At 48.2% G+C, this 13,142-nt stretch overlaps 1 protein-coding gene across 1 annotated transcript in view; it reads right to left on the bottom strand.

Moving 5' to 3' along the window:
• The window catches only part of LOC119436435 (ATP-binding cassette sub-family A member 2-like), a 342,759-nt gene that overhangs the window by 42,046 nt on the left and 287,571 nt on the right, over nt 1-13,142 (bottom strand). The window contains exons 44-45 of the mRNA XM_037703279.2: nt 12,887-13,028; nt 3,751-3,885 (exon numbers count right to left, since the gene is read on the bottom strand). Of these exons, the coding sequence (XP_037559207.1) occupies nt 3,751-3,885; nt 12,887-13,028 (277 nt within the window). The remainder of the gene's footprint in view (nt 1-3,750; nt 3,886-12,886; nt 13,029-13,142) is intronic.

Here is a 13,142-nt window from a genome sequence, read left to right as displayed (position 1 = left end):
TCGAAATGCGGCCGCCGTGGCCGGGATTCGATCCCGCGACCTCGTAAGCAGGTTTAACTGTAGTGTCCTTTTCACCATTTCTTTAGAACAACACAGTTACATGAAAAGAAACTTTAAGCTACTACATAAAAAAAAACAAAGAAAACTTGTTTTTAATACCTCCATTATAACTGGGGAAGCACGCAATACATTCAGCATAATATAATCTGGAAAGACATCTCTATGAACCAAGAATCACACTATTCACTCCAAAAAGTAAAGTAGCATGCAGGAGAATATGCAGAGGACGGATGCAATTCAGTTTTCACCGTGTCTCCTAGGATTAGATAATGTAAGTAACAAGAAGCTTAAGCTTAACCAGTAAGCTTAACCTTACTAGTAGCAATGAGTAAATAAATAACTATTCAGTGCATCTGTTACAGAAATAATAAGCAGACAAAGAGATTGTAGCGTAAGCATCACATAACCTGCCGTGGTGGCGCACGGACTATTACCTTCTGCTGTTGAGCATGAAATCATGAGATTAAATTCAGGCTACAGCAGCTGTATTGCAATAAATGTGGAATGTAAAACTGCTCAAATGCTTCAATTTAAGTGCATGCTGAAACCCCAGATGGTTTAAATGAATCTGGAGCCCTCCACTATGGTATTCATTTGTGCCCACTGTGCAGCTTCGAGACATTAAATCTAACAATCACATATCGAAGTGTGACACACAAAATATGGCTTAATACTTTGTCGGGATATGGGGGATGCCAGCAGCCCTCTGCCTCGACACACCGAGCCCCGTGGTTGGCGCATGCCTGCACATCAACCGCGGTCCGGTACAAGCTCGAGGAAATAATAGACGACAACCACGTGTACACTCGGAAAGCATTTATTACGACTGCAACTAACACTTCGAGCAGGCCAGCTAGCTATAGTTGACATCGCTGAGGGTTCCCTCGAAGAGAATAATACACTAGGTAAAGAAGGGCTTCCGACTTACAAACTGGGGAATACGGGCGGCCGCGGCGTTTGCCGCGGCAAGAACGCGGTTGACTAACCACGTGCGGGAATACGGGAGCGACGGCGGAGACTTCCGCCGTCGCCGCTTGCCGGGGACCAAAGAGACCCGGGCGATATCAGCGGGATCTCACGTGACCCACCCGGTGGCACTGATAGCGCTTGCGATTCCCGCGCGCCGCCCGCGGAAGGAAAGTTTCCCCTCTCCCAACTCTCCCTGGCACGCATGCGCTTGACGCGACGTTCGCTGCCCGTGCGGCGGTTATGGGACCCGAGGATTCCCACATCCCTCCACCCTTAAATATTGCCCTACGGCGGAGAAATCGCTGGAACGACGGCATTGACAAAGTATCCGGGCAGATGCGATGGTAAACTCCGGCAGGAAATGTCCGAATCCATGTTGATAGGCAGCACAGTCCTGTGTGGCGGCCGCCCACATGTGGCAGCCGTCACAGTGGTTGACGATGACGGGGGCTGAGCTGAAGATGGCTTGCCCTCAAGATGCGCGCCGCAACGTCCTCCCGGGAACAGCGGGTCAGGACTTTCTCGAAGCGGCGCGCGCGCCGGATCGATGAACCTTGCACCGACGCATCCTCGTGGGAGTGTATGATGGTGAGCCTCCCTCATTGTGGCTGCCATGTGCTGCTGCATCGGGCCGCGAACAGGGAGGGGCCGAGACAGCAGGCAGGGACGTGGACCATGGCAGCAATAGCAAGTCGAGGCGGCCTCACTCGCTCTGCAAAGTCGCCCAAATGCACTCCACAAACACTTAGAATTAAGGCAGTAGAGGCCGCCGCAGCGTCGGCCGTCTGACACGATGCTGAACCACCCGTCTACCGCACAGCCTTATGCGGCAACGAGAAGAAAAAAAACAATCCAGTTCGTTTGAATGAAGTTATTCGCTTCGACCGAATTTTTCCGGTCCGATACAGCGCGAAAAAGAGAGATGCTCGTATGAACAAAGCGCTCTCTGGTCCCCCGAGATTTCGGTTATTCCGCCCGCAAAATGTTGAGTTCATCTGAACAAAATAAGCTTTCTATTCGAACGAGGTTTCTCCGCTCGGGCGAGTATAGTAAAACTAGTGAATCCGGTTGCACCCGCTAAAGGTCACGGCATGGTCGTCTTCGAACATGCGACTGGCAGCTCCGCAGAGCCTTAGGCCTAATCGCGTCCATGACGGATACCAATGCCACAAAAGACCCATAGGGGTTCCAATGAGCCGCCGCGAGGAGATGCAGGCCTAGCTAAGTGGTCCCCGCTCGCTGCTCAACACGCAGCTTCCGAGCAGACTCCTGGGACTGCGCCCCGCTGACGTCCTAGCCAGCGTTTCCGGCGCCCAGCTCCCAGAGCCAAAGATACAGAAAGGAGGCTATTTACATATGTACAGGGAAAATCGACCCCCACGCTGGCTGCTGCACTCACTCGCTTCGGGCGTACTCTTAGGAGAAAACTTGCTGCAAATCTCAGCGTCTACACGAGTTCGGCGACACTGGCGCAGCGTTAACTCGCACTCAAGAAAGCACATGCCCAACCTAGCTGGCAATCACGCCTTTGGGTGAGGCCTAACGCTGGTCCGGACAAAGCCTTCCTCGCATCCGAACCGATCGTCGTCCCGTTTTCCAAGAGCTTGCCCCACGTTGGGCGCCAAAATGTCGGGATATGGGGATGCCAGTGGCCCTCTGCCTTGACACACCGAGCCCCGTGGTTGGCGCATGCCTGCGCATCAACCGCGGTCCGGTACAAGCTCGAGGAAATAATAGACGACAACCACGTGTACACTCGGAAAGCATTTATTACGACTGCAACTAACACTTCGAGCAGGCCAGCTAGCTATAGTTGACATCGCTGAGGGTTCCCTCGAAGAGAATAATACACTAGGTAAAGAAGGGCTTCCGACTTACCAACTGGGGAATACGGGCGGCCGCGGCGTTTGCCGTGGCAAGAACGTGGTTGACTAACCACGTGCGGGAATACGGGAGCGACGGCGGAGACTTCCGCCGTCGCCGCTTGCCGGGGACCAAAGAGACCCGGGCGATATCAGCGGGATCTCACGTGACCCACCCGGTGGCGCTGATAGCGCTTGCGATTCCCACGCGCCGCCCGCGGAAGGAAAGTTTCCCCTCTCCCAACTCTCCCTGGCACGCATGCGCTTGACGCGACGTTCGCTGCCCGTGCGGCGGTTATGGGACCCGAGGATTCCCACAACTTTCATGGTGAAGAGTATACTCCGAACGTGGCTTATAAAATATGGAGAAAAAAAAGGCTACAGCCGGCACATCAAATATATCCTTGGATAATGGGTGAAGCAGCAATAAATGGATATTTTTTTTTCTTCTTGCACACATACCAACACAGATGTCTTTAGAGACCCTTTAACTAGTACACACGTGTTCAAAACAAACACTGGGGTACTATGGTGGCCCACTGTCATTATATTAACTGTTTCCTTACGCAGGCACTGTGCTCATTTCAGCGCCTTAATGTTTTCTAGATTTATAAATTTATTTTTGTGTAATGTTATGCGGCCATTTCTGAAGAATTGCTATGATCCTCACAGCCTTCGCACTCTTGCTTGCACTCAAAATTTGCACAAAGGTACCATTTCGTGGTGTATTTCAATACCATGTCCAAGTGCAGTACATGCCTGTATTGTCCATAATGAATTGTAAACTACAAGCTCTAAAACAAATGTTTCATACACTGTTGGAAGCTAGTCGCTCTGAAGTATTTTTGCAAGCACTGACCAAATATATAATTGGTGGTCCTCCAAGTAAAGCAATGGCCGTGGACAACTTGCGCTTGTTGCCACCACTGTATGTTCCCACCACACGGTCAGCATATGACGTCAGTCCAAGCTTCTGCAGAGTCCATTCAATAACCTGAAAAAAGATTTTGAAATAAAAAAAATTAACAAACCAACAAATAAGGTTGCGCTGCGGTATGCAAAAGAACTTAAGATTAAAATAATGAAATTTATTAAACCAAATGATGCAAACATAAAACGAGTGAAAATGGTTACTAAGCATACTATACTACCTACTTATGTGAAATAAGGTCCTTGAATTTCACTTATACACATGTCACAAAATCATGTCTTGCAACACAAAATCTGTTCTCTTTACTCACTCTATGCCAGCTTTGAGCAACAAACTTATAATCAAATAACTACCTGACTTGCAGGGACACATAATTGAAGTATACACTCAATTGGTGTAGTTGAAAACTTTGCGAGTTTCTTGCATCTTGTAATGTGTCTCTTCCCTACACGAGTCACAATGGCTAAAGATAGTTGGGCATGACAAACTATGACCAGAGAGCACTAGTGCACTGCCACCACTGCTGCCTGATGGTGAGGGGGCAGGAAGAAGACTACATTAATTAACTTCGGCTTTGGGACAACAGCAAGCATAGACTTATGTGGTACACTTTGGTTAGCTCTGCACAGCCCACCCTATAGAGCATGTTTTTCTAAGTCCCAGAGTCCAGCGTCAGAATAAGCAAATGCTTGCTTGCATTCTTTTCTTAAAAGTTGAGTTGAAGATATGCGATTTTCTAGCATAGGGCCTCTCTATGAGGAACTTGTCATCTACTACATTGCATATTGCTTAATGGTCCAATAAATGTCTTTTGAGCCAGCAGTCATTGCTAACTCTTCTGCTCCTGTTGTAAAGGTGTTTATTAGTAACCAGCGGTTGGCCCAACCATCAGAGCAGGGCACGGACTCTCAGCACGAGCGGTGTTGCCCGAGCAAAGTGCTGGAGAGATTAACCCACTAGAAAGCGCTGGAGAGGATGGCCCACTATAGCATTCCTCTTCTTCGCTACAATTACCCCCGGGAACGAAAAGGGAGCCGTCCAGCGACCTAACAGCCCCTCACTTTGAGTGGATCATAGTACGGCTTGAGGCGCTCTATGCTGACAATGTCTCGTCCACGACGGCGCAAGTCCGAACATGGTTCAACAGGTTCGATCACATAGTTGATGGGGGATGTTCGTTCGGCGATACGGTAGGGCCCTTCATACTTGGGCAGTAGTTTTGAAGAGAAACAAGGTGCAGCCGATGGAACCGAGAGCCACACAAGCACTCCAGGAAAAGGTGGGTGCAGCAGTGGTGTCACTGCGAGTGGTCTTCTGGCGCTCTTGGTGATTGGAGGTAAAGGCCCGTGCGAGATCGCGGCACTCTTCAGCATGTCTTTCCATGGCAAAAATGGGCACACATTCAGATGCATCCGTCCGGCATGGTAGAATTGTGTTGATGGTGTGCAACGGGTGCCAACTGTACAGTAAGAAAAAGGGTGAAAAGCCGGTGGTGATCTGAGTAGCAGTGTTGTACACATAGGTTACGAAGGGCAGAAGGACGTCCCAATTTCGTGCGGTCGGGGGTGACGTACATCGCAAGCATATTGCCGAGCATATGGATGAAGCGTTCTGTAAGGCCATTGGTTTGAGGATGGTACGCTGTAGTTGTGCGATGAACAACGTCGCACTCTTTAAGAATGGCTTCAACTATTTCAGATGGGAAGACACGCCCGCAATCACTGAGCAGTTCCTGAGGTGGCCCATTATGCAGGATGAATCGACGAAGCAGGAAGGAGGCAAAATCGCGTGCTGTAGCTGCCGGGAGGTCGGCAGTTTTGGCATATCATGTGAGGTGGTCAACTACCACAATGGCCCAGCGGTTTACAGCCGATGTCAGGGGAAGGGGCCCATACAAATCGATGCTGACGTGCCCAAACAGCTGGGTAGGGCAAGGCAAAGGTAGCAGAACGTCGGTGAGCTGCAAATTGCAGCCGATAATTGTTGGTGAGCTGCAAATCTAATAGCGACGAGAGTTCTATTTCAGCCTGTGTGCAATGGATAACGGCATTGTGGCACGAGAGAAAATCCCAGTCGAGGATAACGTCATGAGAGCACGAGGAAAGGATGATGAATTCTACGACACACAGAACGTCGTCAATGACAACATGAGCAGTGCAAGTCACTAAGGGGTGAAAATGCTGAGCACTGGCTGTGTGGAAGGACAGTCCAGAAAGGGGCGTCATGACTTTCTGAAGTAAGCGGCAAAGCTTAGCATCCATAACATATACGACGGCTCCTCTGTCCACGAGTATAGATGTACGAACACCGTCAACAAACACTTTTATTACATTCGAGGGACTGCGTTGAGGGCTTTCACATTTTGACGGTGTCGCAGCCCTTGCCTCTTGGACTGCAACGATTAGCTTTCCTTTTTCTTGTCCCGAGTTACGGGGCGAGGTCGCATCGGTGACAGTGAGCGACAGTGTGGAGATGGTGAACGGCGGGTAGTTGGCGTCAGCACAATGTCAGTGACACAGCCGAAGGGGGGTCGTAATATGGATGGTTGGACTGGCTTGTCACGGGTGGTGCGGTGCTAAGCAGCTGCACACAATTACAATAACATGCAACGTGACCAGTGTAGCTGCACGCAAAGCATATTGGCCGGTTGTCGGGAGTACACCACCGGTTCGCTGGGGCAGGTCCCATCCATGTCACAGCACGTGTTGTACGGGGCGGCTGCTGATATGACTGCATGGCGGGCTGCAGTGGGGGCCTAGCCACGTCATCGGTATAACGGAGAGTCATACTTGGAGAGAGTGGTTGGGTCCACGCGATGACTTCAGCGTAGCCAAGTGGTGCAGCCGCCGGGACCTGCTGGGGCGTCACAACGACGGTAGCGTAGCTTAGTGGTGCAGCCGCAAAATGATGTTTGTGCTGGTCTGGCAAGACCTCGGCGATTTCTTGCTAGATTGCGCGACGGAGCAGAGGCATAAAATTTGATGCAGGCTCTTGTACATGCGATGCGGAGGCTGAGTGAAGGTCATTAAGGAGAGCTGGCGTGCAACTTCATCCCAAATGAACGTTTTCATTTGTGTAAGCAGTGCTGACTGGTCAGAGATGGTAGCCAAACCAGCAATGTGTTCATCGCGTGATGAACGGCGGCGTGTCAACGAGCGCTACCTGCGTAACTCCTCGTAGCTTTGGCATAGAGTGACGATGTCTGCCACGAACTGAGGATTTTTTGCAAGTAGCATGCTGAAAGCATTGTCCTCTATCCCTTTCATGACATTTCTGATTTTGTTGGACTGCGACATCGTTGCGTTGACTCTCTTACACAAGTCCAGAACATCTTCAATGTAGCTGGTAAATGATTCACCCGGCTGCTGTGCACATTCTCGCAATCGATTCTGCTCACAGCTTGCGCACAGCAGGGCGACCAAACACAGCCCCTAAAGAGGTCTTGAATGAGGACCACGTCGGAAAATCGATCTCATGGTTGTTGTACCAGAGACTGGCCACACCCATGAGATAGAAGAGCACGTTGCTCAGTTTTGCAGGATAGTCCCATTGGTTGTAGGCGCTTACCCTTTTGTATGTCGTCAGCCAGTCCTCCATGTCGGTGTCGTCTGCACCGCTGAAAATGGCAGGGTCCCTGTGGCGAGGCACACCGGAGCACATGACCAACTGAGGAGGCGCTTGATGGGATGGAGTAGGAGGCGTTTGCTGGGATGCATCCTTGGGCATGGTTAAGTGTAGGGTACAGAATCCAAGTTCCAGGATTGACGTAGGCTGAAGCACTCTCCACCACGTGTAAAGTTGTCAATTAGTCACCAGCGGTTGGGCCAATTGTCAGAGCAGGGCATGGACTCTCAGCACGAGCGGCGTTCCCCGAGTGGCATTCCCCGAGCAAAGCGCTGGAGAGGGTGGGCCACTATAGCATTCCTCTTCTTCGCTACACTGTGAATATGTCCTGCCATGGTTGCCTTGCATCACACAGTGCTTGTGATCACAAGATGGAGCATGACATTTGCAAGGCAGCTGCTCTGCTCTCAAATCCCTCAGCCTTACGCCAGTTATATATCTCCAGCCTCTTCTGTACCACAGTAGCGCATTAACCCTCTTGGCCATTGTGACAAAAGTGCACTAAATCAAAGCGCGTGCCGCGTGTCACGCAAGCCAGCGAAAGAGCATGTCGGCCCCGCGGCAGCTTCGACAGAGGGAGTGAGCGCATATGCCACAGACAGCTGACGCGATCAACTGAGTCTAGAAACTTTGAGAAGATACGCGAAGGTTAAGAGGAGAGAGGGAGGGTGTGTGCTGAAACACCCTCTTAGACCCAGACTCACGGCGAGCCAAGAGAGAGAAGAGTGCGACAGCCCTAGCCTGTGCCAACGGATGAGTCACCACCCTTCTCGAAGAGTCTTCGGAGCCGCGGTCGAAAACGCGAGAAATGTCTAAAAGATTCCCAGGCTTTGTTGATGCTATGGGAGCACGACTCCGTCAGAAGGTTCGAGAAACGCCGGCGAAGGCAATAAAAGCGCCATGCGGGAATCAGTAGGGGGATCAGACCGCGCCGGTGAAGAGATGTGACGTGAAAACTGACCGTCTGCGGAAGAAGGGGATTCCCCGGCAAGCTAACCGACGAGTTCTTAAAGCGTCTGCATTTCCAGAAAAAGTTCCTTCTTTGAGATTTGCCTCGAGCTACACTGAGATCGTCCGGCTCAAGACTAGCACGGGTTAATACGAGTGGACACTTCGTGTTCCTATTCATTCTGTACTGTACCTGTTGGACTCTTGGTGCTTGTCGTTAATTATTTTCCCGAGTTATGTTAACACCCATCTGAATGGCATTGTGTTGTGCCTAGCCGAAGTATGTATGTGTGTATGTAACTGCTGTATTTGAAGAATATATTTTGTTGCGTATTGACAACTCTGGGCTCTGACATGGTCTTTGGACCACAACCGGCGTTTGCTGGTGCACCAGAGGGCCCCTTATTAATTGTCCTTGTTCGTGGGGTTATTTTCGAGAGCTGATAAGTCATCTTTGGAATTTGGCCCAACGTTGGCGCCTCATTCACGGGGTGTGACAGCCATGATCAGACTGCTGCGCGTAAATTCCCAGAAGAGTTAGCCGTCTTGGTGGAACAAGCCACACATACTTGACGAGGAAGGTTCCCTATGTGAAATAGCATGGCAAAAATATGTAGTCATAAATATTTATGCCACGTTTGAATATAACACTGAAAAAAAATTCCCACCTGTGCACCTAACCTCAGAAAGAAAAAAAAAAGAAGATAAAATTAGCAATCTTTCCCGATGCCTGTAATAATGTAGATAACTAAAAATAATCATATGTAAGTAAGGGCTCTGCATTCATTGATAAAATGTTTAATGCTTCATATCAATGGCCTGACTTGAAAACCTTCAATTCACTGTGGTTACGAACACAAAATGATTAAGAATGAGGTATGTCTGCACAAAACATGGCATTTTGCATTGCATAAAAAGCTGTGAAGAATACATGACAGCTCCCAATGCAGAGTTTAGCTTCTTTCTGCACACCTCGGAATGAAAAATTTAAAGAATACTTTGACAAGGATCTGAAGTGTTCAAATGTTTATAGCTCTTGTGGGTAACTGGTGACAGCATTTTTTTATACATAAGCATGTGATATTCCCATCAAAGTGAAGCTACAATAACATAAGGTTTGAAATGTTCCAGTTAACACTATTTTATTCGTATATTTTGCATGCATTTCTTTATTCATGGGATCGTTACACCTGTATTCAAAATGTTCAAAGTGTACATAAGCAGGGGGTGATGATGATGTCATCTTAAAAGTTTCTCTCCAAGCATTGCTTTCACAGTGACAGTGTTGTAATTTGCTATGATATGAACATAAACCTGTCTAATGCAGCCAAAGCAAGGCGAGCGATCAGAGCACAGCATATGTCACCATACTGACACGAGGCGGACCTATCATATGGAGCAACACATCCTACGGGGCCGCCCCACCTAAAGTGGGTCAAGCTTTAAAAAAAAAGTTATACTATACAGAAGGATAAAACTATTGCTCTATTGTTCACAGTTTCCTTAGAAAACTCAATTCTTTCAGTGGGAAGAGCTCTCCGAGGCTCATAAAATCAGCCAACTAGAGCGGCTCAAGCTCACACCCACCGGACGTGAAGTTTTGCGCTACCTCAACTACTGTGAAAGCTACATTGCCGAAACAGACCAGAAAGCAAGAATCCCACCCGCACTCCATGAGTGTATCAGCGTTGCACGCATACCGCGCAATATGCATCCGACTTACCATAAGGAGCGCCGGCAAAGCAGAATCCGCACACTCAGCAAGAAATACGCGACACACCCTGATACGAGGTACACCGATGCTGCCCGGTATATTAAACGAAATGCCTTTGCCCTAAGTGTCACGGATGACCAAGGCAAAGAACTCGCCGCTGTCACCATCCAGGCAAGAGCCGCCGAGACTGCAGAGGAAACAGCAATCGCTCTGGCGATAGCAACTTGCCCTGAAGTAGCCGTAATCCTCACTGATTCCCAAGCAGCAGCTCACAACTATCAAAAAGGACGCATATCAGAAACCGCACTCAAGATACTTCAAAATCACATTGCACGCACTCCGCTCCCTGACACCCACATCAACTGGATTCCAGGCCAACAGCGCATGACAGGAAATGAGGTGGCATACGCCGCTGCCCGCGAGCATACCAGCCGGGCTTTCCTGCCATCTCACACTAGGCCGGCCACCAACGTTGATGACATTGCCCTAAAGTACTCGGAGCTTCTGCAACACCACCGACTCAGCAGAAAAACGTACCCAACACCACACAAGAAGCTGAGTAAAGAGGAAGAAGTCATCCTCCGCTGCCTACAGACAAACACCTATGTACACGGAATAATCATGCACAGACTCAATCCTACGCAGTACTTGTACACATGCACCCACTGTGACGTCCCAGACACTCTGCAACACATGGTCCAGGATTGCCCACTGCGTGACACATCCCCAGACCCCAGCTCACAAGCTCAACAAGACGACTGCCAACAAGGACGCCCCATAGAGGCTGAAGAAGAGCAGCCCAACTCAGCGCACTTCAATACCACCACTGAAACGTGGGAGGCAAAGCTTTCCTCTGACGACCTGGACGGCCAACGCAGTCTTGTCGCCCAGGCCAAGGAGGCAGCCCAAGCCAGAGGGTTCCTGGAATAAGGAATCCTCCCACCTAGAGTGAACCGGGTCCCAACTCGGATTACCATTTCAGAAAATAAAAGTTTATTTCTCTCTCCCTCTTTCAGTCGATCCTATTAAACTGGGATATTTGTCAAGGTTAATTAGCTAGTTAATACTGTAAAATACTTAAGATCATCATGGAAAACATTTCATTCAATTTCTGCATCCTTCACATAGCACTTTTCTTCATGTCAAGTGGGAAGTGTGTGAAAGCAAAAACTTGCGTCATGATGGCCAGCTAATGCACATTGACAGTACTGCTTTCAAACGAACATCAAACAAATGAGTCCAATGCTCTGCCTGATCAAGGAATTCCATCAAAGGATCTCCGATTGTTGTTGATGGGCAGTAACAGTTTGTGATGGCTTCAGTCTTAAAAGTTGCTAATCAGCATCATGAAGCAGTTCACAGTTTTATTATGCACTGTCATGCACTGAAGCATTGGCTGCCAGAAATGCAGTTGCCACAAGCACAATCAATCCCCTCTGGTCCAATAAGGCCACCAGATTAGACTAATCAGGTTTAATGATTTGCAGTGTATTTAAGGGCAGGCCAGCTGCTGCTGGGAAGAGCACACATTTTTTTTTTCACCTGAGCACCCATATTTTGTGGGATACATATACACTTTATTAACATTGATTTACCTTTAGCGAGTGCCATAGAGCATTCAGACAGTAGGATAGAAGAAAGGAGGTTGGGACGGCCACTCTGGGTCCGTTGCACAGGCATCGAGGGCTATGCTTACGATTTATGGCATCTTGTGCTGCCTCAAAAGGGCAGCGCAGGTACCATCACAATTTCTTTCTTGCGTGCATTTAAAAAAAATCTTGCCCCACCCCTTCAACACCTTTAAAACTTTTTTTTTTCGAACAGACTTTTTTTTCGTAATATTTGATGCAACATTTGTAAAATAATACAACGAGCCCAATTTTGCAAACTTTGCAGAAAGTTCTGAAGGGTTGGTAGGTATGCTATCCGTGCTCATACCATGCTTAGGTCTTTCAAATGATATTTCATAAGACCAAGATAATGGGTGCCACAAATGCTAACTCATTTAAAACTCTGGTTCTCAAAAATACATGCACTTTTTTGAGCTACTATTGACAGAGCTGTCTTTATTATCACAAAGTTCAAGATTGCTTCTGGTGCACTGTCCTCATGACTCTCAAGACCTGAGCCCACGGAAAACAGTCATGCATCTCTCATCATTCAACAAAAGAAGCAAAGCAGAAGGGCGCAAAAGCAAAATTGACATAAGATGGTGTTTATGAAACAGGGAACCACTAATGGACGGCCTTGAAACAGTGCAAGACAGCCTTGTTATGAAACACATAACATATTACAGGAACAAAAGTACCAAAATATTTAGTCCTGCTGCAAAATATGCACGGAAAGCATTAAAGCATTATAACATATCATAATTTGTGTCCATATAAATACCATATGGAGGCATTAAAATAAATTGACAGCATGATTTCAATCTTAAAAGACCTAATTAATGCATAAACTGGCTGGTGAAAACAATGGCAGCAAAGTGGCCTCTCAAGACGAATGCATGATGTGTATCTCAGCATCAAATTACATAAATAAAGGCAAACTCAATGTACTAGGAAAACGAGGATTATAACTGAAAGGCATAGGGGCTTTCGTGCAACAGAACCGGCAATGATGCCAAAAAGAAGTGAGCACAATGCTGCTTGTGTCTGCTTCTCTGTCCTAGAACCTTGCAGTACAAAATGAAAAGCAAGAATATTCACAAATTCTGCATGCTGAAATTACTTCATGCTTCAAAAACAGTTTTCTTTTTTCAAACATGATATGTGCCACCTTGTTTTCCTCCTTCACTGGGATACCACGAAACCTTGAGTACAGTCTCAAGTGCTCCTTGGCTGTAAGTTCGTCGTAAAGGGCATCAAACTGCGGACAATAGCCAATGTACTGTTGTGCTTTGTTGAGCTCACGAGAGACACTGCAAGAAATGTGGAGCATAGTTTTAATCATGAGGCACACGTGTGATGCATTGTAAGAGGACAGGGGGGGAGGGGGGGGGAGGGGAGGGGAGAATGCAAGGACAAAGTTGTAA

This window comes from Dermacentor silvarum, chromosome 1 (genome assembly GCF_013339745.2).
Source record: "Dermacentor silvarum isolate Dsil-2018 chromosome 1, BIME_Dsil_1.4, whole genome shotgun sequence".
NCBI lineage: Eukaryota > Metazoa > Arthropoda > Arachnida > Ixodida > Ixodidae > Dermacentor > Dermacentor silvarum.
Note: the sequence above shows the minus strand (reverse complement) of the source record. Positions and strands in the feature narration are given on the sequence as shown.